At 38.7% G+C, this 26,908-nt stretch overlaps 1 protein-coding gene across 1 annotated transcript; it reads right to left on the bottom strand.

The window, feature by feature from the left end:
• Window positions 1–12,410: 12,410 nt before the first annotated feature.
• Window positions 12,411–26,324, bottom strand: DNAH14 (dynein axonemal heavy chain 14). Its single transcript, XM_057398822.1, has 8 exons — window positions 26,275–26,324; window positions 24,846–24,958; window positions 20,882–21,000; window positions 19,180–19,320; window positions 17,897–18,030; window positions 16,480–16,644; window positions 14,306–14,418; window positions 12,411–12,529 (listed from the first exon to the last, which is right to left on the bottom strand). The coding sequence occupies exons 3-8, from the start codon at window positions 20,889–20,891 to the stop codon at window positions 12,460–12,462; spliced, it is 633 nt and encodes a 210-aa protein (XP_057254805.1). The 5' UTR covers window positions 20,892–21,000; window positions 24,846–24,958; window positions 26,275–26,324; the 3' UTR covers window positions 12,411–12,459.
• Window positions 26,325–26,908: the final 584 nt, after the last annotated feature.

Genomic DNA, 26,908 nt, shown 5'->3' with positions numbered 1-26,908 from the left:
GGAATACGCAGGTGCCAGGAGAGTTTCAGTCAGTCCATGCAACAGCAGTGAGGAATGTCTGCAGATGTGCAGGAGAAACATTTAACAGAGACCCCAAGGGTGAAACTTACATTTAAACTGATTTGTGTATCTGCAATGCCTTGGTTTGCTCTACACAAGCAAGTATTCCTGTGACCAGCCTGGCTCCTGATTCCAAGATTCGAATGTGCAGACACAAGCTTGTCCACTCTTCCAGGACCAGCTTCCCAGGACTCTTCCTTACGGTGCTTGTATTCCCTCTTGGAGCCATGTATTGCCAGGTTTAGCCAGCCTCACCAAGGACCTTACTGCTTCTGTATTTCAAACTGCAGAAACTTCCCAATGTTAACATCAACTGCCCAGAAAGAGAATCCATCTAAAGCTTACAATCGGATGAAATGAATTCCCGTGAAGAGTATTGTAATACCTGGTGCATCCTTAGGAATATAAGTGGGAATTAATGAACCGGGAAAGGGGAGAAAAAGAGAAAAGAACCTCAAAGCCACATTAAAATTCCAACCATTCGCTTTTGGCAACGCAGCTTTAAAAAGCCCTGCACTGTAACTATTAATAGAAAAGCCTTTCTACTGGTGAGACAAATGATGCTCACGCAAAGCTGTTCGAATGGAATGGTGTAAAGGACCAAAGCAGAACTATTTCATGCTCTTCTCTACTCGTGATGTTACAGTCTTGCCAGGACTCCTCTGCAAGCAAACCGATGCTATAGACAAAAGACACTGGGACCATATGGCGATTCCTGTATGTTTTTATATCTGTTTGTCACAGCCTTCAGGGAACGGAACTTGGCCAGACTCAAAATTCTCAATTCCTACCAAAATAAATGGGAGTTCAAAGTCCTTAACAGCCAAGGAGGCTGTGTCTGTGGAAGTGAGATCTGGCAGCGATCACAAAGGGAGCTGTACCTGAGCGCACGCTGCAACAGTTCTTGTTCCTACAGGGCCGATGGCTTCATCAGTCATGGTGTTCATTTAATGAGGGTTCACAGTGTTCTGCAGCTTCCACACTGTCTGCTGTCCCCTGCTTCAGGAAAAAAAAAATCAAACCTTTTTGGTAAGGAAAACACTTCCTCGAGAGAATTTCAGGGAAATATGACAGAGTTACCCAGTATCTGCCAGCCCCAAAGTGAGCCCGAAGTATCACTGTGACCAGACCTCTTGCATGGCCACACACACACACACACACACACACACACACACACACATATATATGTATATGGGGAGAGGAGAGTTCTCAGTTCAAACTGGTATGGCTGCAAAACTAGAGGTTTGTATATGCTCATGGTTCTTTAGCCGTGAAACAACCACAGACATAAAAAAGGTTTATTCTGATTTCTACGAGCAAGCCACAGAGTTCTGTACAGGAATTAGATTTTGATGTGAAATAATACAAGATGATACTAAAGAAGATACTAAGTAAAAGCAGCAATATATTTTCAACTACCATTGATTTTTGTTCTATTAAAAGTTCAAGGACAAGTAACTTACCCTGCATTTCTGCAATCAGAAGTGTTGCTTCTGTGTTTGGTTAAACTGTTATGAAAACAACCCCTACAAAGAAAATCAATTGCAGTGTGCATTTCACAGTTGTGTTCTAAGTTTGCTGTTAGAAATGAGAGCCCAGAATCCTCTCACTGTTCCCGACTGGCTTTATTACTGAGTAACAGCTGCTGCTGGGATGAAAACAGATTCGGTGATCGTGGATAACTGGCAAAACTTCCCCTCCGTCAGCTCAGAGGATGGCAGGATCAACTGCACACGTGCAGCGCGGCCTGCAGAGGTAACGGGGTGCTTACCTACTGCAGTAAGCCAGAGCTCTAAATAATTGTGTGTGCTCCTGCTCTTGTGAAATGAGAGATACAATTTGCAATTTACACAGGCTCAGCTACTTCCACCTAACAAATGCACTTAAAAAGCATTTGGGATAACCCTGACTTCAGAGCCATGGCTGTGATTAAATAAAAGACAGGGATTTGGGTGCTTTAAGAAACAAACAGACATTGAACTTGTGGCACCGGAGGTATTTGTATTCTGTGGTTAGCTGCAGTCAGCTTTCATAGAATAGAATCACAGAATCAGGTAGGTTGGAAAAGACCTTTAGGATCATAAAGTACAACCGTTACCCCAGCATTGCTAAATCCAACACTGGACCATGTCACTAAGGGTCTCACCTACATAGTTATTGAACACTTCCAGGGATGGTGGCTCCACCACTGCCCTGGGCAGCCTGTTCCAAGGTCTAACCACCCTTACAGAGAAGCCATAAGACATTTTTCCCAATAGCCAGTCTAAACTTCCCCTGGCACAAATAGTATCTTGAGTAGAACATACAACATCCAATCTCACCTTCCCTCTCGAGCACTCCTCCCTGCCACATAGTGTTGGCTTAAACAGACAGGCTTCCTGGGCAGAGATTTCTCTTTATAAAGATCAGACCCACCTGCTGCAGTACCACGGGGGCTCCAGACAATCTGTGTCACAGGGAAATGATGCTGGTTTGTCACCTCTTAAGCAGAGGCTTCGCTTCTGTTACTTTCTGGTGTCATGGGAGGGTACCTGGGATCTTCCAGTTGTGACTTAGTCCCAACTTCTTGTGCCAGTCAAATGGTTCTTCATTATCCTCAATGTGCCGCTGCAGGTTTCAACACGTGAGGTTAAGTTTTGGAATAGAGAGCAATTTAAGAAAGAGCAAGAATAAACCCCATGTAGTTGAGTTTTCATTTAGGTGTGCTTTAGATTTAAATGTAAGTGACACTGTTAGATGCACTGGAACGTGCTATAATGAATACTTACATTAGCCACTTCAGTGCTAAAGGAATACCATATGATCACTAACAAGGAGGTTAAGCAGTATAGATGGCTGAATCCTGTCTCTGCTTACATAGTGCTAAAAATGAAGCCAAATTACAATAGTAAGGCAAAAATATGAATTATTGACTTTAATAACATGGCTTTGGGTAAAATACACATTGCTGTTGAAAAACAGAAGTCTTCTCATCATTAGTTTTGGAAAACATAAAATTCCCCTTTACACCAAATGTCTGCTGTTTAAGTTGGCTTGATAAAGAGCAGTTCTGTGGAATAAGTATGTATGTAAAGTAAAAACTATTTTTCAATGAGAAGTAAGAAAAATGATCTACTTTTCCTGCTTATACGGGGATTACATCACTACAGCCCCATGGATTTCCATGGAATCATTTTTGATTTGTGCTCATGTAATCAGGCCAAGAAGAATCAAGTTTTCCATTTAAACCATTTCTTAATTCAGCTGCAGATTTTCATGCACTTCTAGAGCCGAGCTCTAAATTAACCAGAAATGAGAAAAATTGAACTGAAGGAATAAGGAGAGGAGACGTGCTTTAGTGATGCACCTCACTCTGGTTAAAAATTAGGCATGGCTAAGGCAGGCTTTGCAGCAGGCAGGAGTTTTTTCAGCCTGGTTCTCACAGCAGATATGTACAATAGCATTTGGTTCAAAACATCTTTCTAGTTGCTTTTGAGAGCATGTTAAATTGAACACTTTTTAGTAGGGTTTCTTTGGTAACAATCTGTGAGATTAGGTCATTATTTTTAAATGCTGCACTGCTGACTATGCAAACCCATGGTTTGAAACGTTCCTATACCTAAAAGAAAAGCTCACCTCTTAAGGAAGGTTTCCTCTTGTAGCACTGATTAAACCTGCAGCCCGTATGGGAGCAGTCTTCATCAACTGGTTTTCCATATTTGTAATAATATCAAGAGTTCACCTCAGCTACAGCAGAAGTTTATCAGCAGGCTGTAACTTTGTTCTTCTTGTGAAGAACAAAAACCCCAATACATCTGCAATACGAAATGCATCTGTAATATCGAACACCAAGTGGCCCAAGCTAGGGTACTTTTTGGATGCAATGGCATTAAACTTGCCCTTTAAAAAGCATAAAAGCAGCAGAGACAACTGATTCCAGACACTAATTTTCTTTTGACAAATTACTAAATGCCTAAATAGACGCACCAACAGTTTAAATAATTAATCCTTCACATCCAACCTGCAGAAAAGCTAAAGGCATAGTTCATCTGCTATTAGAGTAATCAGCTTCTTCAGCAACAGCTGTAAAACTGACAGCAGTACCACCAGACTCCTCCTCCTCCTCACGCAAATCAAGCTCTTCTCCAAAAGTCAGACTGCAGCTTAAATCTCCTGAAAAACATCCCTAGTAAAGGACATAGAATCATAGAACAGTTAAGGTTGGAAAGGACCTTAAGCTCATCTAGTTCCAACCAACATCCATTATTCATCTTCCCATCCCTGGGAACATCAGAGCTGAGAAACCTCTGAAACATTTTGGTGTATTTAAAGAGAAAACTGTTTTGAACAGGGAAGGTCTCATCCAGCTACTGTGCAAACAGGAGAGAAGCCAGGGCTATAACCTCCAGATCTTGTCTTCCCAAAACATCTTCAGTGCTTTGAAAGCAAGAGCTTGTCAGGAGGTGCCTTGCTTGAAATGCAAGGCCTATAGAACGAAAAATTCCTGATTTATAACATTATTTAGCATTTAAAATAATATTCCTCAGAATACAAATTAGGATGAAGGAGCTAAGGAATTCTGCGTTACCTCTGTTTTTTCAAGATGCTCTTGCCAGGCAGACCCTGGAGAGGCAGATAGCTTAAAGTAGCCTTCATCAGAAGAGATAAGGATTACCAATGAAACTGTTTTCATAGGGATCACACGTTTTGCCTTTAGGATAATTCAAAAGAGACTGTTTTTCTTACCAGCCTGGCTGTCAAAAACCCCTTCAACATGTTCCACAGCTTCCATGGGTGCTGTGGGAGTCTGGAATAGAGTAAGAAAACTTCATTAATTTGATGAGAAAGCAACCCCATGACATTTGTAGTAACTAACTAGGAAAAAGAGCTGAAATTGGTGAATGCACGTGGCAAAGCTGAAGGGGACAGGCAATTCTTGCTGCAAAGAAGTTAATGGAAAGGAACCTAGGTATTTATTTCTTCTCCCTTTAAACCTCCTGATTTCTTTCTCAAATAGTTACTTGGATGAATCTGCTGAAGGACACCAAGTACAGAGTCTCCAATATTGCCAGATGGATGTTTTGAGCTTTCTGAATTACCCAGTGTGCCCCAACACTTCATGCTGCAAGAGAAAGGCAAGACTATGCCCTGGAGGATGGAGCTGCCTTCCCATGAGAGGGAGAGGCTGTGCAGCATCACACCTTTGCTCCGTCCTGAGTAGGATGCAAAACCCTCTCACCATGGACCCTCCCTCAGAAAAGCAGTATTTCTGATAGCTCTGATAGCTATCAGGGACAAATATCTTCTCCTGATCTGTGTCTAATCCTTATAATAAAAGGTACGATTTGTGGAACACAATCTGGCACTGACTTTGAAAATAAGGAGAGAATTACTCATTGGTTTTTCTTCTTAAATGTGCAGAATCATATTCAAAGAGAAGGCTTTTAAAACCAACCATGCGGATTAATTGAAGGTTTTGGTCTTGCAAAATGGAGCAGCACAGCAGAAACACAGTAATATTAATGAGTGACATGTGGTATGTTTCACATATAAAAATATGAAGGGGGTGGTTCTCTTTCAAATATGTCATGAACAAGATCATCAAAACCAAATGTTATTCCTATTATTTTTACAGGAGTTTCATACAGGGTGTTTATGCTGAGCAGAGAATCATCTCCTTAATCATCCCTTCATCCCAACACACCTCCAGTTGCCGCAGTAAATGCAAATAGATGAAGTTTCCCTGGTGAGGACTGCAACTTATCAGGATACTTTTCCAGATTTGTTTTTTTTTTTTCCCTGGAATGAATGAAACAGGAAAAATATATCAATAATTTAAGCAGATTATTAGAATCTTCAAATATTTCATTGTGATGAACTACAAATACATTACAATTACATTACAATTTTCAATACATTTCACATAGTTTTATAAACGTATACACTAGCTGGCTGGCATTTTCACTAGCGCTTGCTTACTAGAAATGAAGCATGTGCATGTGCATTCTGCTCATCCATGTGCTGGTTCTGGAATCCTTCACAGCAATAATTGTGGGACCACTCTGTTGAGCACTGTCACTGTGCTGCATGGCTCAGAAACGGTCTAATAGTTAAAGAAGGCATCTAGCCACAGGTGGCTAAATCATTTGCAAGACATAGACATGTTTTGGCTTGTCACCAGGCGGCATCTGGAAGGAACTAGAATGATTCCATCTTATTTCTCATGTGTCCAGGAGAAAGGGAAGCGAAGCATCAACGTGCCCAATACCGACCACCCGAATAAGAAGTTCTGACGGAGAAAATACATGCATATCTACTTTAGGAATATGCCTACAGGCTATCACACGTAGCCCTTTGAGGCAGAACCATGGCTTACACAGCATGTGGTTCTGAGTGCCAAGCAGACATTATAAACGGCTGATGGCATCACTGTCAAGAAGCAGCATTTGATTTCAAAGCATCACTGAATTTTAAATATGAAATTCAATCACATAACATATTCTCGTTTATCTCCATCAGTGTTTATGTCTCACCAGCTCTAAATCCACTTAATTGAAAGAGATGTGAATTAATTTCTTCCATTTAATTATTCATAGACAAGTGTGTTATATTAGCCAACCGGAAAGCTGTCAAACTACGGAAGGCAGTCTTCCTGACAGTTAAAGCTTTTGACTTTGATCATATGTCTATGCTTTTCAGTAGTCATTCCTACAGCTTCTTTCACAGCATCCGTATACTTAACTGGAATGTGCTTGAAATCTTCTGAAGACACTTCTTTCTGTAGTGCTGATTTTGATGTTTGCAATGGCAGTGCTATTCACCATAATAATAATATAAACCGTCTGCTGTAGGGTTCTCCTTGTGCCATTGAACTGCTAAGAGACAGAAGACTTGTCATCTGTGGATTTAACATTGCAAGGGGAAAGAAAAGGTAAGTTTTATTTCGTACATTAAAACCATCTTGACTGCAACCATTTGCCTACTAAGGCTAAAGATTTTGTTAAGGTAAGGACTACTTTAACACATTCTACTTGTAATTGCAATGTTCTTGAAGTATGCCCAGTCAGATGTAAGACGAGGTAGAAAAAGAAACTCAATTTCAAGCAATTACTGAAATGCACTCTAAACTACTGCAGCTCTGAGAAACAGTGTTATCAAAAAGACAAACTGCTGCAGAGAGCGTAAAATTGTATTTTCTTACATTTATTCAGCTTGATATTCTGCACAACACTTTAAAACTACCTCAAAGCCTGCCTAAAAGTTCTTGGTTTATGGTACCGATATTTTCAGTATTACTTCCCTCTCAGCTTCTCCCCCTCAGTGTTTCTTTATTATCATATTAATTTTTCAGGACAGATTTTATATAGCAGTGCCCACATTTCTGGGGCTGAACTACAGACTTTCTGAAATGATCCTTCTACAATTAAAGTACCACTGCCACTTAAGCCTCATTTCTTAATCTTGTGACACATGCATTGTTTTGGTACCATAGGTCTATTTGTACAAGTAGTTCCCAATCTGCTCATGGGTTTAAGCATTGTTCTCACCCTTTGTTGCAGCCTTCACAGTAAAGAATAATGACAAAGTTTCCTGTAGAGTTATTCAAACCAGATAGACAAGGCTCACACAGAAAGAACTTCAAAAACCTAACATCCTTCTGCAGCATCCTTCAGTTTAGTGGTGGCACTCTGAATGTCTCTGAACCTTCAGCAAACAACATAAAAAGCAGGTCTTCTTCCTTCCCTGATCAAGTCCTTCATTGTAAAATAAGGGTGGTTATCATGGGTTGCACACAGAGCCCTTGCTGAAGCTATATTGCATTGTCAGTGATGCTTACACAAAGGATTCGAAGTAATTGAAATACTTCACTGCAGGGGAAATGAGTCTATAAAAGCTCTACAGAACATCTTAGTAAGCAATACACCAGGGGTAGCATGTATCTAATTCACACATTTAAAAATAAACACTCCAAAGAGCAAATCACAATTTTGAATCCAAAATAACAAAGACCCTTATGTTTGAGACAGAGAAAGTCCTAAATAAGTATAAAGAAAGAAGATGAAAGTCAAGGAGGCAGAGCAACTGAGTCACTGTCTGTTTAGTAACTCTGTTAATGTTCCTGAGATGTTATACCCAAAAAAGAAGTGACACAGAAAAACCCATTGCATTTTTAAGTCAGAATGACCAAATTAACTGCCCCGAAGTTGCTGGGAGACTGGTGATATAATGGAGCAGTAAACAGAGAAGGGAAAAAACTTGCACAATACTTGTACTACTCCCTTGACATGTTCTTGTTAGAGGGGTAAAAGAATTACCACAAACTGCAGCCTCACCAGAGGCATCTTTACTTTAGACTAAAGAGAAATACACTTAAACTCTATTTAAACTCTATGTAGAAGTACTCAATAATCTAATGATTTCAAAAAGGAGGAACTTCAGTTATTTTCATCTTTGCTGACATTCCAGAAAAGTGGTTACCTGACTGCAATACCAGAAGATTCTGGTTCTCTCATGCAGGGTTTCCTCCAGTACTATATTTGACACAAGTTCATCCCCTCTGTGATTTAAAATAAAAATAAAATAAAAATCTTAATTTCACCTGCAAACATTTTGGAGGTTTTTAAAAGTGAAATCTTAGAAGAATACCGATTGATACAATTCTATCTTGTCTGAAAGACAATGTTTTGCTATTTCTATTTGCATTGTTTTTTCTTATTAGCAGTTTTGCTTATGAAAGAGCTCTTTTTATGATTTGAGCTTTCAGTTTTATTTGCAGCACTTTGCTCTATTTGGCAAGCTCTGAAATCTGAAAGCAGATGTCTTCCTGAAGAAAGTGATTTGTCCTAGTTATATGGGTATGTCTGCTTAAGCTCCTCTTAACGGATGATCTAGTTAACCTGAACAAGAAGTGAGAGTAATATCCCTTGGTTAAAGACTTCATCCACGACCGCCCCTCCAAAGCAGGCATTGTTATAGTAGCCTTGCAAATATGCTGACTACTGTCAAACACTGTGAAGACAACTTTCTTGTGTCTGTTCATCTGAATTGTACTTCTAGTTCAGTCCCTCTTGATTAGCAAGGAAGGAAAACATGATCAGGATCTAGCTTTTGCTACTGACATAGTTTTTGCAAGCTGGGGAATTTGTCTCAAGCCCTAAAAGAATTAACACCAACACTGGGTATCAGGCGACAAATAACTTTAGACACGAGCAAAACAGAGCTTAGTACTGATACCATAAAAAAGAAAGAATGCTGATGCTCACTAGTAAGTCCTCAGATTGAGCAGAATGTGGTACAACAGAGGAACAGTCACAAATTATAGACTGTCATATTAAAGTAGTGGTGAAGTTACTACGAGTAACGGTATGCTTGTAATTAACAGTGGAATTAACAAGACTTAAGCAATTCTTACCACATTTACAAGAAGAGCAGTCTGTAGCAAATGAGCACTGAGGTACCAAATGATGTCCTGGTGGCTGTCACCATCAGCTGCTGAATGGGTCCTTGGTGAGCTACCATTCAGATCAGTCAGGCGGTAGAAGTTCTATGGACCTTGAACCTAAAAGGCACCAAGAGATGGCTGTGAGACCAGTGTTGCTTTGGTTTTGACATTTCTGGTTTTCTTTGTTGTAAACACATTATTTTTCTCAAAGGTAAAGGACTGGGTTTTAGTTCTCACAAAAATCCTTGAACAACTATAGCTAGAGCACCTTATCCATGAGGCGTAATTTATGTTCTCTCCTAGCAAGTCCAGAGAGCTGCTGAGTGCCTGGTCTTTTCTAGAATATTTGTTTTCTTCTTACATTTTTACATAAGATTCCTTTAAAATCTCTCTACTCTTCAAAAATAATTCATATTAATCTTAACCAGTTGTTCAGGAGTAATCCAAAATCTGAGAACTTAGGACAACTGAAATGATAGCAGATATTCCTTTATTTAACATGTAACTCCTTTATAATAACATTATTAAAATATGTCACACTAAGTACTAGCAAGGACACACTAAGGACTAGGGTACTAGTAAGATGATGAGAAGCAGCAATGAGTTTTATACCTTTGGCTGATAGCACTGGAGTATTCAAAGGGAGGGTGTCTCTTCAGCAGATGCTCCTGATAACAGAATCTTAAATTCCAAGTTCTGAAGGGGGGAATATACACCCAAAAGGAGCACTATATAGGCAGAACAAACATGTAAGTGGACTAAGATCAAACCTCTTGTTTTGGATAACAAAGCCATTATATGGTCTCCAACTCAAAACATAGACACTGAGGGTTTTTTTGGTTATGTGATTTGTATGAAGACAGGATGAGAAAGTTGGGGCTGGTCAGCCTGGAGAGGAGAAGGCTGCGTGGAGACCTCATAGCAGCCTTCCAGTATCTGAAGGGGGCCTATAGGGATGCTGGGGAGGGACTCTTCATTAGGGACTGTAGTGACAGGACAAGGGGTAACGGGTTAAAACTTAAACAGGGGAAGTTTAGATTGGATATAAGGAGGAAGTTCTTTCCTGTTAGGGTGGTGAGGCACTGGAATGGGTTGCCCAGGGAAGCTGTGAATGCTCCATCCCTGGCAGTGTTCAAGACCAGGTTGGACGAAGCCTTGCGTGACATGGTTTAGTGCGAGGTGTCCCTGCCCATGGCAGGGGGGTTGGAACTTGATGATCTTAAGGTCCTTTCCAACCCTAACTATTCTATGATTGTAATGTACACACCTTTGTACAGAAGACGGAAAAAAACCAGCAAACCAACATGCAGGTCAGACGTGTTGGGATTTCACTATCCATGTTTAGAGGACTTTTTTAAAATGACTTTAAAATAAGAAATAGCATAACCATGTATGAAATGGTTAAGAAATAACCAAAGCATAACCATTGATCGCATGAATAAACTTCAGAGCTTGAAGAGCTTGAGCTTCGCCTCAAGACGACATTTGAAAAACATAAAGAATTTGAACAAATCCAACAAAATAATTTTTGAATTGCTTTTCTTCATGCACAGAGATCTAAATTGTTTGAGTAAAAATCAGTTGCACAAGCAGGCTGTGTAGTCAACATAGCATGGGAAGACCTTCTGTGATTTCCTGCCCTAACCCACCTATTAAGAAGGTCTTCAACATACTGAAGAAAAAAACCAAATCCAAAGCCTCAACAAATGTACAGACTCTAGAGGGACTGTGCTCAGTCTCACCATCTTTGTCTCCAGGAAAAGCTCCCCCACAAATTTCCTCAAGTGCTGAAGTGTGAAGAGCATCAGGACTACTTCGTAGTTTATAAAAGGGTTATAGAAGTTTAAAGTTGTATGATTTCAGGACATAAGACACGTTTCAAGAGACAAATCTCATTTTGATAAAACATACTAAAAATATTCTATAGTCAGGTCATTTAATGTGCCCCAACTGAATTTTGATGAACTTGCCACCTACAAAAAATCTGCTTAAGGGAAAGCGCTATGTATCTGTTAAGCATTAATGTATGAATTAATGAAAGTGTCTCTGACTAATGCCAACCAAGGAGAAAACATGAGGTTTTTTCTTCAGAAGCCAACTCATCATGTATTATTTTTAATGATGCATTCCATAAAAGACAGTTTTCAGCTTTTATGCAGTTAAAAACCCTGTTTACTCAAATACCTTTCCTATTTCAGTATCTTTAAAATTAGACAAAAGACCACCTGACAGTTTATGAATTTTCCACTTAACTGTTCAAATGGAAGAAAACAGCCATCAACCTTTCCCAGCTCCTTACCCTAGGCACAAGTGAAAGATCTAATCCCTATGCTCTCAGCATAAGGCTAACCATTTTGATATAAACACCAGAAAGTGTCTAACACAAGGCTAATTAAAAACCTCTTAAAAATAGGATACATTTCAATAAAAGGGGGAGAAAAAAATCTCTTGTTAGGAGTTAACAATGTCTTTCTCATTATCAAACCTACATAATACAAGTATTATTTACATGCCAATAAAGGATGGCCTTAAGGAGAATAGATGAAGTGTTATGGGATTTTGTTTACTCATCTCAACATGCAGACTGAAACCCATCTTCTCATCCAGCCCATATTTAGCCTGGATTTGGTGCAACCACTGTCATTTTACAAGACAAGACTGTATTATTACTATTTTCATCCTATGTCTAGCGCAAATCCCTAGTTATAAAGCAGAACCCCACTGTGCTTGGCACTAGACAAACATAAATCAGAGACAATTATACAAATGCCAGATTACCTGTTCACAACAGCATGGAAGACTTACTCTAATAAAAGCTTCCTGGTACATTAATCTTGCTGTGAGGGAGCCTGGAATTTTAATCTGGAGAACCCTGAGCTTTGATTTTATAAAGTACTTAAGGAAAACAAATGCAAACGGGTAAAGCGTATAGCAGGGAATGAAGTATTCTTTATTCTCTTCCCATGACAATCCTACATTCAAGCTGACTTGGTCTTGTCCATCTTGCTTCTAACACTGATTTTCCAGACTAGAAAGTACTTCTTCATTCTAGAAGCAACAGAAATAATTATTTATGCATAAAAATTTTACAGACTGTCACACCTGCTGTTGCAACTACTCATTAACAGCACTGGTGCTGTTGGGAGACAGACGTGGATCTATGCAGCCAGTTTCCCCTTTCTACATCTGCTCCACACCTCTTCATCTGCCTTACACATTTATGAACAGTAGAGCTAAAGAAGAGGCTGGCTGCACTCACAAAAGTACACTAAGCAAACATTAGTATTAGCTTGTTTTAAACCCAAACATAAGCATCCCTAAGCTACCGTAACAGCATCAGCTTTTCTGTGCCCAAGACTATTTTAGCATTACCACTGCCAATAACAGACCAGAAGCTTTAAATTAACTGTGCCTTATGCACTAAGCCCCAGTGCTGGCCATTAGGCTTGTTACCAACTTGTGCTGGAATGTCCTGTGTAAACCGGACCTTGATACCAGATGTTTCTTTTGGGGATGTAGGTTAAGGACAGGATAACAGTAAAGGCCTTGAAAATATGGCCAAGTTTGAAAACAAAGGGTCCCAGAATCCATAATTCCTGGCTACTGAACAGCGATCAAACTGCCACACATCCGCAAAGCTGGGCAAGCTTTACTTTTGCTTTAAGAATAGAAACAGCAGCTGAGGAAAATCAGCAAACAAAACCAGCCAAGCTACAGGACAATGCACATGCTTCAGCCTGGGAAAGTACTCATTAAGCTTTTGCAGCTCTAGAACCAGCATAAACACAACACGTTTATAAATGGGTAGAATGCCCCATGTGGTTGGGCAGGGAGAAGAGCTGCAACATGTTCATTATTGTTTCAGCTTCCCTTTGTAGACAGGTTTTGAGTCCTACCTCCTGAACTACAGTGACCCAGGCAATCATGAACTGCGCTATACACACCACATCTACTCTGTGGTTCTGCATACTCACAGATAGAGATTGTGAAGGTTTCACTGACTTTAGAGTGATAGTGACTGATAATGGATATGAACTAAGCATTCAGCACAGTTAGAGCATCAAATGCACAGTTAAAGAAAGTCAGTCTGGTGAAATTTTGTTTAAAAGTTTAAAACTGGCTGATCTGTCTTCTAAGCATTCCCATGGCAGCAATCCTTCCTTCTCTAATTGACATAGATACACACATATGCATAACAACAAATATTACCAGAAATTTGTGGAGCCGTGTAACGAACTAGGATTATTATGACATTGTTTACTTTTTATATGTGGAATGTGACACTGGCAAACATAAAATACAGTTGCAAAAATGTGTGAAATTCATGTAATCATTGTCATGACTGATGAACACACAAAAATCTTGCCTGCGCAACTCAAACATTAGACATGGGGTCAAGTACCAAAACTGAATCACTTTCAGCAATCTTCCAGAGATGAAAGCCAAAAATAAACCAGAAACAAGCATATCCCACCAAAAAGCAATACGAATAAAATACTGAAACATAGGTACAGGAGATGGATGTTTAATATGTGTCAAAGCAAGAGGTTAAAATTCAGCTATCATGTTTTTACTGATGTTTCCAAAACAGCCAGCCAGAAAAATGTGACAATTTCACCACTACATATTTTCTTCTATTTTACACTACAAAATTCACTTGAATGCATTCTATATAAACGAGCAGCACAAGCTATTTCATAGTCCGTATAACCTGAAAGAGGACAAACGGAAAACTCGCTTCCTAAAATTTAGTGCATGTGATGACATTCCCAGAGATATGTATTACTGTAATTAGTTAACTTTTTTTCCTTTTACATTCCTTACTTGAAACTGGAAATGAATTTCACATTGTGTAACTTATAATACATCTGTCTTTCATGCAGCCACCGTGGCACCGCTGTTATTTCCATCTGTCCTAATTTAGGGTCTGCAGAAAACTAGGGAAAAGAAGAAGAAAAAACACACAAGTCCTTTTAAGAAAGAATTCGACAAGCATTACCAAATCCTTATTATCAAAGACAAAAAGCATGAGTATTGATGACCTCAGTGGTGGTGGAACTCACCAAGTTTCATTTTGTCTGCCAATCATGGTTTTGTTTAATTTTGAACAAGCTTACAGTTACTAGATGCTTTTATCATCTTAAATACTAAGATGTGTCTATCATTCAAAATAAGTAATTATGGCAAAATAAGTAATTAAGGAGAAATGCAAATGTACTTACTTACTGTTAGCAAGTAAATCTATGGAATATCAGTATTTTCCCATTGCTGCATGATGCAACACTGAATAAAAGGAAAAGAGAACTAGACCTGTGGAAAGATTTCCAATACAACGTGGGCAGATAGGTCACCATAACAGCTTCTAGCAGCGAACTCCAAAACCACTTCTCGAACCTCTGCCATACCTCTCAGGTAGACAAAGTCCATCTTAGAACAACAACAAGGTAAGCAAACAGATTTTCATTCTCCTAAGAGGATGTGTACTCCTATGTGAAAGGATATAAATGTGAATTGTAAATTAGCTTCAAATTATAGACTGGAGTCTGGCAAGAACACCGTAAATTGGCAACGCAGGGATGCACTTACATAGAAATCTTCATTATCTTTCATAGGAGTACAAAAGATAGAAGAGTGGCTACTAAGCACCAATTAATTGTTTTGAATTAATCATTCTGTGGGTTAGCCAAAGCAAGTAGCAGCTCTTTTACTACCAATGATTTGGAACAAGTCACTTTGTATTTAAATCCTGGCTGTACTTCAAATTTCTGTACTGCAGCAAGTAGTACAGTGCCTTTTCTGAAGGCAAAGAAACGAGGCCGTAGGTTTTTTTCCCCCAGTCAGGTTCCCAACACTTGTTCTTTTTTTCCAATTTGGTTTTATAAAAGGTTAGTACCTCCACTGGTAGAAAACACATTTTCCCCATTTTAACAATAGGAATTGCATGAGTTTCTAAGGTATGTCTATAATTTTCTGACATTTAAATTAAGTATCTCATACATACAACAAAAAGTTTCACTTTAGCATCCAGCAACAATCCAATTATGTAAATGATGCAATTATCACTTCTTCCATGCAAGTTTAGTGTCATACTGGCTCTAAAATTTACTGATGCTAAAGAGAAAAAGGGCTTCAAAGTTGAGTTGTCTTCAAAGACATTTAAGAACTGATGAAACATCCTGCAATGTGATGCTCATATTCTTAAAAGGTATTATTTTTAGCACACTTCTTTTAGGAATATCGGTACTCTGCGTTCCTGGTGAGATGGATTAGCTCTCTAATCTGACTGACAATTAACCTGGCAAGCAGACAAATACACATACAAAGTATTTTCTTTCATTTTCACCTAAATTAGCCAGACAATCCAACAGACTGGCCATGAAACCACCAGTGCCAGTGCAATGGAGAGGGTGGCTTAGAGCCAGTCTCTTAGCTGCTTTACACAGGCTTAAACCAGCTGTGAGACCTCATTCTGAGATACAGAATAAACTCTGGTCTTTTCTGGTTTTTTAAAAAAGAAAATACTGCCAAGACTAAGCAAAGACTAATCAGTAAGTCACTAGGGGCTCATCTTTTACAATGCAAAGAGTGAAGGAAGAAAAAGCAAAGGTAAGTCATAAACACTACCAATTTCCATGAACAGAGCAGAGGGTATGTCTCAGCCCCTGTCTGAGATCAGGACATGCAGGATGTGAGTGTGTTCCCTGTACATTACTGTGCTCAGAAATGAAGGTAGGTAATGAGTGCCAAGTTTGAAGTTACCCATCTTCTGATACCGCTAGTCTTGAACTAGAGCGTGGTTCAAGAGCCAAACACACGCCTGAGCAAAAGGATGAGCTATATTCAGCTCAAAGCCAGCAGAGGACTTGTCTTTAGAAGGGACCAGTAAGCAAAGAAAGCCACATAATTGCAATGGGAATGCAAGATGGTAAGAGAAAGCAAAATATTCTTCCTGTGGAAATCTCTAGCTTCATATTGTTCTGTGTGCTGTACAACATTACCTTAGACACATACGAAGCTGAAACAGTCCAATATATTTTGCTATGCATAGCTGTATTCACAGAGACAACCTGTAAATCGTACGGGTTGTAGGGAGCTTTAAAGTTGTTCCTGTTTCGTTGAAGACAATATGTATATTCCCCACTATCTTCTAGCACTAGAGGTCTCTGTCAAAAGAGGAAATTATTTATATGCAGATATACAATTTGTTTTTCAGGATTACAAGTCATATATCTCTAGATTTGATCATGAAAACATAAATACAGTATTCAAACATCCGCATAACAAGTTTAGTAATAATTGACCTGCAAGTTATTCTCTTATCATCACATTTTTAAATTCTGTTATTTCCACTCTAAATAATATTTCTTTTCTACCAGCAGCTACTTCAATATTACTATTTCTTGTTGAGAAAAGTCTCCCATAACCTTGTTAGTATTCTAAATTTCCTATCCAAACTTGAAACTTTTCAATAATTCAATTTCATCACCTATAAAAACTGTTAAGCATTGTTAAGCTTAAAAAACACCACAAAGCCTTTAAGTAGCAAACACCCAACAGTTAAAGACTAGAGATATCAGTGGTATCTAGGCGTTTTGAAAATACAGCATTTTAATTGGAAGAAATTGTAGACTTGTGGACAACTATAATGCTTCCTAAATATTTTGCAGTCATATCTGAAATGGGAAGTCCCAAGGGATAAACACAAATTTTATTTTCATTTTGTGTCCAAAATATTTCACAACATTGTGCACATTGAAATAAACCTGGTGGGTTTTTTCTGTATTATTATTTTTTGTTCATGAAAAAGCGTGCATTTAACTTAATCATTAATTATAATGTTTACTTATAATTAAACCAGATAGATACGTGTGTGTCTGTCATTGAATGCACCAAACTAGTAAGAGAACACAGGCAACCTCCCCTGTGGCTACACCAAGAACAGCTTGCCCAGTATCACTCAACAAATACTGCCCTCCTGATTGGCATGTCTGATCTGGACAGACATGACCACTAGTCTGCTTAGTGTTAGAACAGCTTAATTATTGGGAGCACTGGCTAAGTGCTACGTTTAAGTGATTGCTATGCAACCAGAGATGGAATAAGTAGTTCCAGGTACCACTATTCTCCTTTCAGTATAATTCTAGGTACCATCTCCTCTCAGAATCCTGCTATGGTTCTGACCATTGAAAAGTATAATGTGTTTTCCACTTCCTATATATAAAAATTACAATTCAACTCTGCTAATAAGAATTAATTCTAATAGTTTATTCTTTTTAAACGTTTTGTTGATTCTAAGAACAGATCTGTCCTTTTTAAGCAGCAAAAACTTGCAGGAAATAAGTATTTTAGATTCATAACCAACATCATTTCTGTGTAATTAATTGCACAGGATGTGAGAAGGAAGGTAAAAATCACCTTAAGTGTGAACTTCTGAAATCTGGCCACATCAGCCTCTCCAGGTAACAATTCAGATGACTGCACATTTGTTTGCCAGCCAAGTTTGCTTCGAAGCCTCAAGATATGTGTTACAGCATCATCATCAATTGCTTCTGAAGAAAAAAGAAAAGGTTGTGGGGTTCCCTCCCTTAAACACAAAATCTTTGGACTCATCGCACGAGCAAGCCAACCAGCCAGCCATTCATTCCTTAGTTTCATTCCATAAGCCTTAACAAGTGTGGGGGATTGTTCTAATGTTATTTAGACTGAGTTGGAAGACACTGAAAACGTGCCCTAGAAGGTCTTACTCCAAATTTCCCTGCAGCTGAACAGCAGTGGTTCAAATGTCTGCAAAGCAATTTTTATTTCCTGAGATTTAACACTGATCTTTGGTGTAATTTACACAGCAGAATTCAAAGTACTCGGCAGAAAACATGATTTACAGGCCAAAGACTTTTTCAAATGCTTAAAAGACTGAAAGAAAAGGCTTCTGAAGTCAGAGCAAAATCTCATCTAAACAAAAAGAATGTTGACAACAAAAGAATAACTATTTTTCTTCTTAATATTGAAAAGAAAGTTCTTTTTACATGCAAACATGCCTCCCCTTTAGAGATCAGACCAACCAGGTCCAGGATAGAGGAACAACTCCCCAGCTGAACAAAACTACTATAAGCATTATGGAAAACAATTTGAGAAGTCCTGGAAAGCACTAAAAATATTTTTTCCCCCCATGTTTTTTAACCCCTATTAGAATGTGCATAGAAATCACTGTAGACAAGCCAAAAACAAAATCCAGTTGTGGTATCACTTCCTCAGGCTTTAATGGAGAAATAATGGCCAAAATCTCTTTTCCTCCACCCTACTCCTGGAAGGCAAGTGGGAAAACATAACTACTCCTTGCAAATCCCCTGATTAAAAGAAAACTTACTGTAGCTAACTATGAAATATAAAAAAATAAAATAAAAAATTCAAATGCTAGCTGAAATTCTGCTCTGAGATCAGGTATAAAAAAAGACCCCAAACATCAAAAAGTAAATACAGAGGGTAAAGTTATTAGCCTTTGAAATAGAGTTTAAAATTACAGTACTCTCTCATTTACAGCTTTTCCTTACAGGTGTACACTTACTCTAAACACAGGAAAGAGACGAGTAGCTAATTGAATATATTCTCCATTAAATGAATGTAAATCTGAAGTAAAGACACTGGCTGTACAAGCATAACTGATAGCACAGTCTTCCCCCATGCTGCTGCAAGTTACATACCTGTTCTATCATAAGAACAAGCTTTGGTTCTGAAGGGCTTTTTAGAAGGCCTTTCAACTTCTGGTTGCTCACGAGTCTTTTTATGGCAACTTGGTTCCAATACTGCTGTTTGCATTTCAGTCTTTCTAACATTATCTGTAACTGACACATCAAAAAGGAAAATACGAGTCGTTTAAAGCAGATCATTATGCACAATTACTTTCTAATTTGTTAATCTTCCTACAAATTTAAATTTCTGCAGTGTCTACTTCCCCAAATGCATTCTGATGGGCTTAATGAAGCTGTTTCTTTTTGTTGACAGTATATTAAAACTTGTATTCAAGACCATCATTCAATATGGTTGAATGGGAAATGTAGCACTTGTTTCCTAGGGGGTATGGAGGATAACATTCACTTTGCCTTTTGCTTGGCCATGTTTACGACTAGAAAACCTTTTCATCTATTCTGAAAGACAGAAAGCCTGCACCCCATGAAATGCACTGCTTGGCAATACCCAAATCATTGGCGCTTTACCAACACTGTTCTAGCAGTTTACACAAGCAAAGCGCAGCACCATACAGACTACTTCAAAGAAAGTTAACCCCATCCCAGCCAGAGCCACCCTACACTTCAATGCTTTGTTTTACAAGGCAGTTTCTCAATTTTCTTTTTCAATGTGCTGAAGACATATAGGACACAACTGATTCAAAAATGTTTTTTGTCAAGTTTCATTCAAAGCCTAATCCAGAATTTACTGACAGTAAATGAGCTCCAGCTTGCAGATCTGCTTAAATTTTGACCCATTGCCGTCAGTTTGAAACTTACAATGACTTTCAAAGAGCAAGAATTGCTATCACAAGAGCTGCTAAGTCTTTGTGAGTAGTTTCCTTTCGTCAAACATACAACCATGAATTATGCTTTTGTACTTTAGAGAGATGATCTCACTTCACTCTTCAGAAAATCCCAAATTGGCTGGAGGACAATAGAAAAGACAATTACGCATTTAGTTTTAATTATAGCATGCTGGAAAAGGCATATTTGAGACCTATTGCAGAGCCTTCTCACTTAAAGAAACTTTCAGCAGGTAAATCCACACGTGAAGGAAGCATGGATAACTGACTTTTTAAAATGAGAATAAACACTTTTATGCACTTTACAGTTGGTATACTGAGTTATAGTTTGTTTTATATCTCCACTGTTCCATTTTTTCCTTTTCGGTTGTTGAAAGATCTGTAGTTTTGCAAGAGTCTTTTCTATATTCATCTCCTACAATTAAAGTGTGGTTTGCATCCCCTTAAATGCCCAGAGGAAGAAGATCATTCCCTTCCAAAGGCTTTAGAGAGAAGGACAGAGTGTATGTTCGTGTTACATCTGCCCATTGCAGTATTACATCTCACCAAATATTAGAAGCCTAGTAAATCTGTTATTTTCAGCAGAAAAAAAAAAGAAAATTAACTATCAGATGACACCTGAAGTAACAACCTGGAATACCAGTGACTTACAGTATTCTTTATTAGAAATGCACTGGGGGACACTGTCCATTTACAACTGTTTCGAAAAGAACAGTTACAACGATGAGGAAAGAAAGTAATCTCTTTTATTACCCCTCTTTCTGTCATTTTGGGTTTTTTAACATGCACATAAGACAAAGGTGGTGTGCCAAAACCATGCTGAGCTCCTTTGCAAGCAGAAGTTGTGGGAAGTGTCATTTTCAAATGCTCACTCTTTGACATTAAGGATGTTGGGTTTGTTGTGCTGCTTTTTAACTTTGTCTCATGCTCTGAAATGCTAGTAGGCTGACAAACAGATTGTTCTCTTCCCTCCTTATGTATTCTTGTGAGTCTAAAACTGAACAATATAGTCTTTTAGGAAGGAAAAAAAAATAAGAGAAGATTCAGTTCTACAGGCAAAATAGAACAATCAACTAAAATAAGACTTGTCAAATGGTTTGCATTTATGATGAGGATACAGCTGTCCTAGGACACAGAAGAAGAGCTTTGTTCACTATGAATAAGATAACAGTGAGGGTGGGGAAAGAACCCTAACTAAAATTACAGCCCTACCTCTTGTGTTATCGGCATCAGAAGCAGGATTGCATAGCTCCTGACCATATTATTTTGATTAGCCGAAAAGAGCTCGAAGATTAAGCTAAATTTAGGCCCTAGGAAACACAACTAAGAAAATGCTACTTAAAAAAAGAAATCAATGCTATAATTTGTTCTCATTCTTAGTAATTCGAACAGCACGGTATCTGCTATGATATAATAAGCAGTATTTTGTTAATTAAATGCTTTCCTAGAGAAAGCATACAAAGAAGAACCTCGTAGCGCAGGATTTGCATTATCTTGAGGGTTCTTCAAGTTCGTTCTTAGAGTTGTAAACCAATCTGAAAATCTCTTAAGTTAAATACACATGAAAATGTAATTCAAGGTTAAGCTAGAGAGCTCTGAAAAGTGTATGCACTACATTAGCTTGCCTGTATGAAAACATAAGAAAAACAACCAGCAGCAGTTGAAATGCAAAGAAAAGAAGAACACAGAAAAGTTAGCGACACCAGCTTCTTGTACAGCTTGCAGGTGACAGCCTCTGCCTGCACTAAAAGCACACACAGTTTAGATACATTTTTAATCTCCAAAGTTCCAAAAAAGTTCCCTTCTCAGTACAAAATGGAAAATAAATAAAACCCATCAAGGAAGTAGTGATTTCACGCACAGTTCGCTCTCATTTACCCAATTACATCACAGTATCACAGTATCACAGTATGTTAGAGATTGGAAGGGACCTCGAAAGATCATCTAGTCCAATCCCCCTGCCAGAGCAGGAACACCTAGATAATGTTACACAGGAATGCGTCCAGGCGGGTTTTGAATGTCTCCAGGGAAGGAGACTCCACAACCTCCCTGGGCAGCCTGTTCCAGTGTTCCGTCACCCTCACTGAGAAGAAGTTTCTTCTCAAGTTTAAGTGGAACCTCTTGTGTTCCAGTTTGTACCCATTACCCCTTGTCCTATCATTGTTTGCCACTGAGTAGAGCCTGGCTCCGTCCTCGTGACACTCCCCCTTTATATATTTATAGACACTGATAAGGTCACCCCTCAGTCTCCTCTTCTCCAAACTATAGAGACCCAGCTCCCTCAGTCTTTCCTCATAAGGGAGATGTTCCACTCCCTTAATCATCTTTGTTGCCCTGCGCTGGACTCTCTCCAGCAGCTCCCTGTCCTTCTTTAATACATCTTTAATAACAACCAAAAATAAACCACTGGAACAGTGGTGGGAAAACAAATCAAGATATTTACACTTCAGCCATTGGCCCAACTCTGTTGTGAATATGCTATATAATAGGCTATATAATTCAGACTGAAAAGGCTAATTCATAATCCATCTTACATCGGAGTGGCAATGGCATCAAAGAAGAATCACTTCAAAGCAGCTGAAACTGTCTAAAACTCACATGCGTGAACTTTCTGCTTTAGCAACAGCCTACACAGACTAAATACGCACAAAAGAATGAAATATCAATGCAAAAGTCTTGAAGTTTCTTTTCCAGGACAGAGTTCCAACATAAAACTACTAAAAGGAAGGAGTGAGTGCTATTCGCACAAGAAAACAAAAAATCATCTCAAAAGTTTCCTATTCCATAACTTCTTTCTCCTCCAGCTAGGACACTGTTGCACTGTACTGGTCTGCCGTCATCTTTCTTAGGTCGGTAGATCAATATAAACTTCCCCTGTAATGGCCCTCATTCGCTATGAATTATATTTTCCATGTGATAACATGCAATCAAATATGAACATTTATTCCAAAAGATAAAAAAGCACAAACCCTGGCTGGAAAGAAGAATTATGGTGGTTAGCAACTATCTTGTACTTGAGTCTATGAATGGAGACTCTATCTTCTTTCATTCAAAGATATAGGGGCATCCTTTATTTTGGGGGCTGGGAGCTAACTGAAGGCTCCTTAAAGAACTTCAGAAAAATCTGAAAAAAGGAGTGGAGAACTGGACTGTGCTGAACTGGATGGCACAGCCAGTGCACACAGTTCTGTCCTAAGTGGAGTTGTGCCTTCAGAAAACAGCAGTGAGAGCAAAAAAGCAAAACCTCAGCAAATGAAACCCTGAATAAGATTCCTCTCAACTGATGAATGATAAAGTGCTGGCAAAGTCGAATACTGTCCATGAAGGATGAGACAGAAATCTGTTTGTTAGCAGTCCCTGATATATACTAGCAGCAGCACTTAACATGCTTTTCTGAAGGAAAAGCAAAAACTTTTAGTAGGCAAAATACACAAATACAAACTAACTCGTACTGTGAGCACTGAAACTAATGAAGACTGGCAGCTTCCTAATCCATGCTTTAATACTCCCCTAATCACTCCCCAGAAATAATTCCATCTTCAATTTCTCTCACATCACCTACTAATTAAACCAGACAATCAGCAGCATGTATGGTGGCTGATGATGCAACCAGAATGCAGATCCTTACTGGTCAGATACTTCCCGATGTGTGAGATGGAGACCACTGAGCCTAGCTCAGGACTGATGAAAATTGAGGTCCTATCATACAAAACCTGATCTTTCACAAACTGAGTTGTTCACATCCTCCAGAGGTCTACAGGTCTCATATGAGTTCAGATGCAAGAGATCAATTAGTTCAAGATCCATTGAGAAGGAACTGGCAAACAAATTTCATTAGCAGCTCCCCCCAACCCCAAAACAAAAACCCAACAGAACCCCAGAATTATTTAGGATAAAATTCCCTAAGTGTGGTTTTAATCCAATCTACAAAATTCAGGGAGGTTTGCCTCTAAGAAGGCATGCATGCCTCTTCAGCCTCAGAAAAAAAATTTCCTTCCTCATCACCTGTGTAAAAGGGAAAGGAAACGAAAAGATGAACTGCCAGAAGAGGGGATTATGAACTTCTAGAGCCTCCTGACACAGGAATCTGTGGAAGATGACAGCATGAGGAGGTGCAAAAACGAAGAAGAAAAGTTCGGGGTCAACAGGTTCATAAATCGATACACAGCAGCACTACAGCCCCAAACATTCATAATCAAATACCTATGGATGTAAGGGGAATACAAGGGAAACTGACCACAGAAGGTAGCCACGCAGTCTTGTGTGGTCTCCCTAAATAGCCTCTACTCCTGCTAATATTAGAGACAGGATCCTGGACTTCACTGATCCCACTACAGTAATTTTCTATTTTTCTGAATCTTCAATTCTTGGCCACTAACATCATCCGTTCACCTTATCATGCCACTTCAAAGGGGTTTTGATACAGCATCCGAGAGCAATGTGAACACACCTTTAGTTTCACTTCCAGACAGTAAACATTAAAAAAATCAACTCAGCCATCATATTCTATCATTAAGTTTGAAAACTAGAGTTGTCTTTGTGTATACATGTGACAGCAACACAGTACATAGGAATACATTTGCACGGGTTCATATAGTCCGTCATTCCCTCTTGACTAGACTGTATTGTGTTTGCAATGACTTCTCCAGATTTTCAGTGACATAAACGAGATCAGACTCTATTGCAATGACCAAAAATTGTAAGCTTTATCCTGAGCATCAGTCCAAGCTTCACAGGGAAGCAGTCAATTAATTCAGTAGAAGACACCCACTGCTGTTTCAAATTTCAAATAGCAGAGAGCAGGAAGTTATCATAAAGAACTAGAATTTCACATACACGTTTCCAAAACAAATGCCTTCCTCTCTTATCCTTGCTTTGTGTTTTCTTTCTCTGCTTGCTCTGTAAACTGCTGTGCGAAGAATAGGGTATTTCTCCTCTGCTGAGGATGACTGGGAACAAAGGGCAGAGAAATAAATTAATTTCAATAACTACTGAGTGACTGGTCATATAGTAAATCTAGAAAAAAAAAATCAAAGAAGGCATATATATATATATATATATATATATATATATATATATAACAGCCATGGAAAACATTTTCAAACCAATTGATGGCTTAGCTCAGCTTTCATTACAGAGTTTTTCTGAGTTAAGATATCCAGCATTTTGTGTATGAAAATTTGCTTATAAAAAGAATCTTGAGAAATTACTTAATAACGGTGATCAGAGCACTAAAATGAATGTCTAGTATCTCATAAGGAGTATGAAATTGCTTTCTTCTGTTTCTATCAAATAGGTAAAAACCTTCAGAAAAAGAAATTTCAAATTTAAAACAACAAATTGTTTTCCAGGACACTTGAGTCAAACACTACATGAAAATAATTCTGTTAATCATGTAAATTAGATTCATTTACATGGATTTATAGAGGGAGTAAGGCACTCACATATATAAAATTAGAGGTCTGATATTGGTTATTCAAATTAGTAACATAAACCAGAATTTTCCTATCATATGTGAAAGATAAGAATAAAGAGTTTATACTGAATAAGAAAAAGCTAAGAACCTTATGAGGTTCCTAGGAGGAAGCCTTTCACTCCCATGACGACACAGGCACCAAATATGTAATTAGCATGTGTTCATGTAATATTGTCCAAGACAGAAGCCAGATTTTAAAAAGGAATTGTAAAAAAAACAAAATACTGTATGTAAAAATACTTTAAATCTTGGGATTACGTTAACATCACTCCTTTGAGTCTGACAAAACATCCCAATATCCCCAAAGCCACACTGGCAAACAGAATCAGCTGTGCAAACATTATGCTGTTCCAAATGCCTGGAGAGTCTCTACAAGCCCCTGTGTTCAACTACAAGTCTGTTTGTAGTTTGGGTTTGGACCACTCTGAAGACATCCCTAAGAGCTCAGCGACATAACACTTTCAACAGTCACAGCTGCCCAGGCCCAGAGTTCAGTCCAGAAGCTCAAATGCAACAGTGCTGGCTTTGATTTATGAGTGCAGGGTTAGCAGCAACTGACAAGAACCTTTAAAGTTCTCATTTTGAGCTGTTGGGCACCCAGATTTAGAAAGGATTCAGGAACGTACATGCTTTTGTATTTCACTGTAGCTTAAGATAATATATAATTGTAACAATAAACTCTAAGGCAGACTTCTAGTATAACTATAGCTAGGAGGATATTAACTGCAATTCAAAATAGATATTCAAATACTAACACACAGTCTAGTTTAAGATCATGCACATTCTCACCTGTTTAATGTTGTTGTTTTCACTGCTGTCAGCTGGCTCACACACAATATCCCTGCCTTTTACCATTAGCAGTGCCTCTGCCCTATCTGGCTCAAACCGGAGACGAGATACTAATTTTTCTTTCAGCATTTTGTTTTGCTCATCCAGCTGGTGTAGGTGCTCTTCATCCTAAGAGTAAGAAAATAACTATTGAATTAAATCTGCAGAGGTGACTGGTTCCCCACTGTGCCTTCAGAGCGAACTTCATACTTTAGAACAGTGTAGGAACTTAAAGTTTACATGGTTGACAAATGGAAAACAGTTAATTGTACATTAACTGGCAAATTAAACTATTTGATTTGAAAAGGTGATTCTGCCCTTTTGCTTTGCTCTGGTGAGACCCCACCTGCAGCTCTGGAGTCCTGTGTCCAGCTCTGGAGCCTTCAGTGCAGGAAAGACATGGACCTGTTGGAGAGGGTCCAGAGGAGGGCCACGAAAACAATCACAGAGGGGTATAACACCCCTCCTATGAAAAAAGGCTGAGAGCATTGGGGTTGTTCAGCCTGGAGAAGACTGGGAAAACCTTATTGCAGCCTTTCAGTTCTTAAAAGGGGCCTATAACAAAGATGGGTAGAGACTTTTTAGCAGAGCTGGT

This window comes from Pezoporus wallicus, unplaced genomic scaffold (assembly GCF_028554395.1).
Source record: "Pezoporus wallicus isolate ANWC-B61680 ecotype Strahan unplaced genomic scaffold, APGP_CSIRO_Pwel_v1 contig_5231, whole genome shotgun sequence".
Classification (NCBI taxonomy): domain Eukaryota; kingdom Metazoa; phylum Chordata; class Aves; order Psittaciformes; family Psittacidae; genus Pezoporus; species Pezoporus wallicus.
This window is presented reverse-complemented; position numbering and strand designations above follow the sequence as displayed.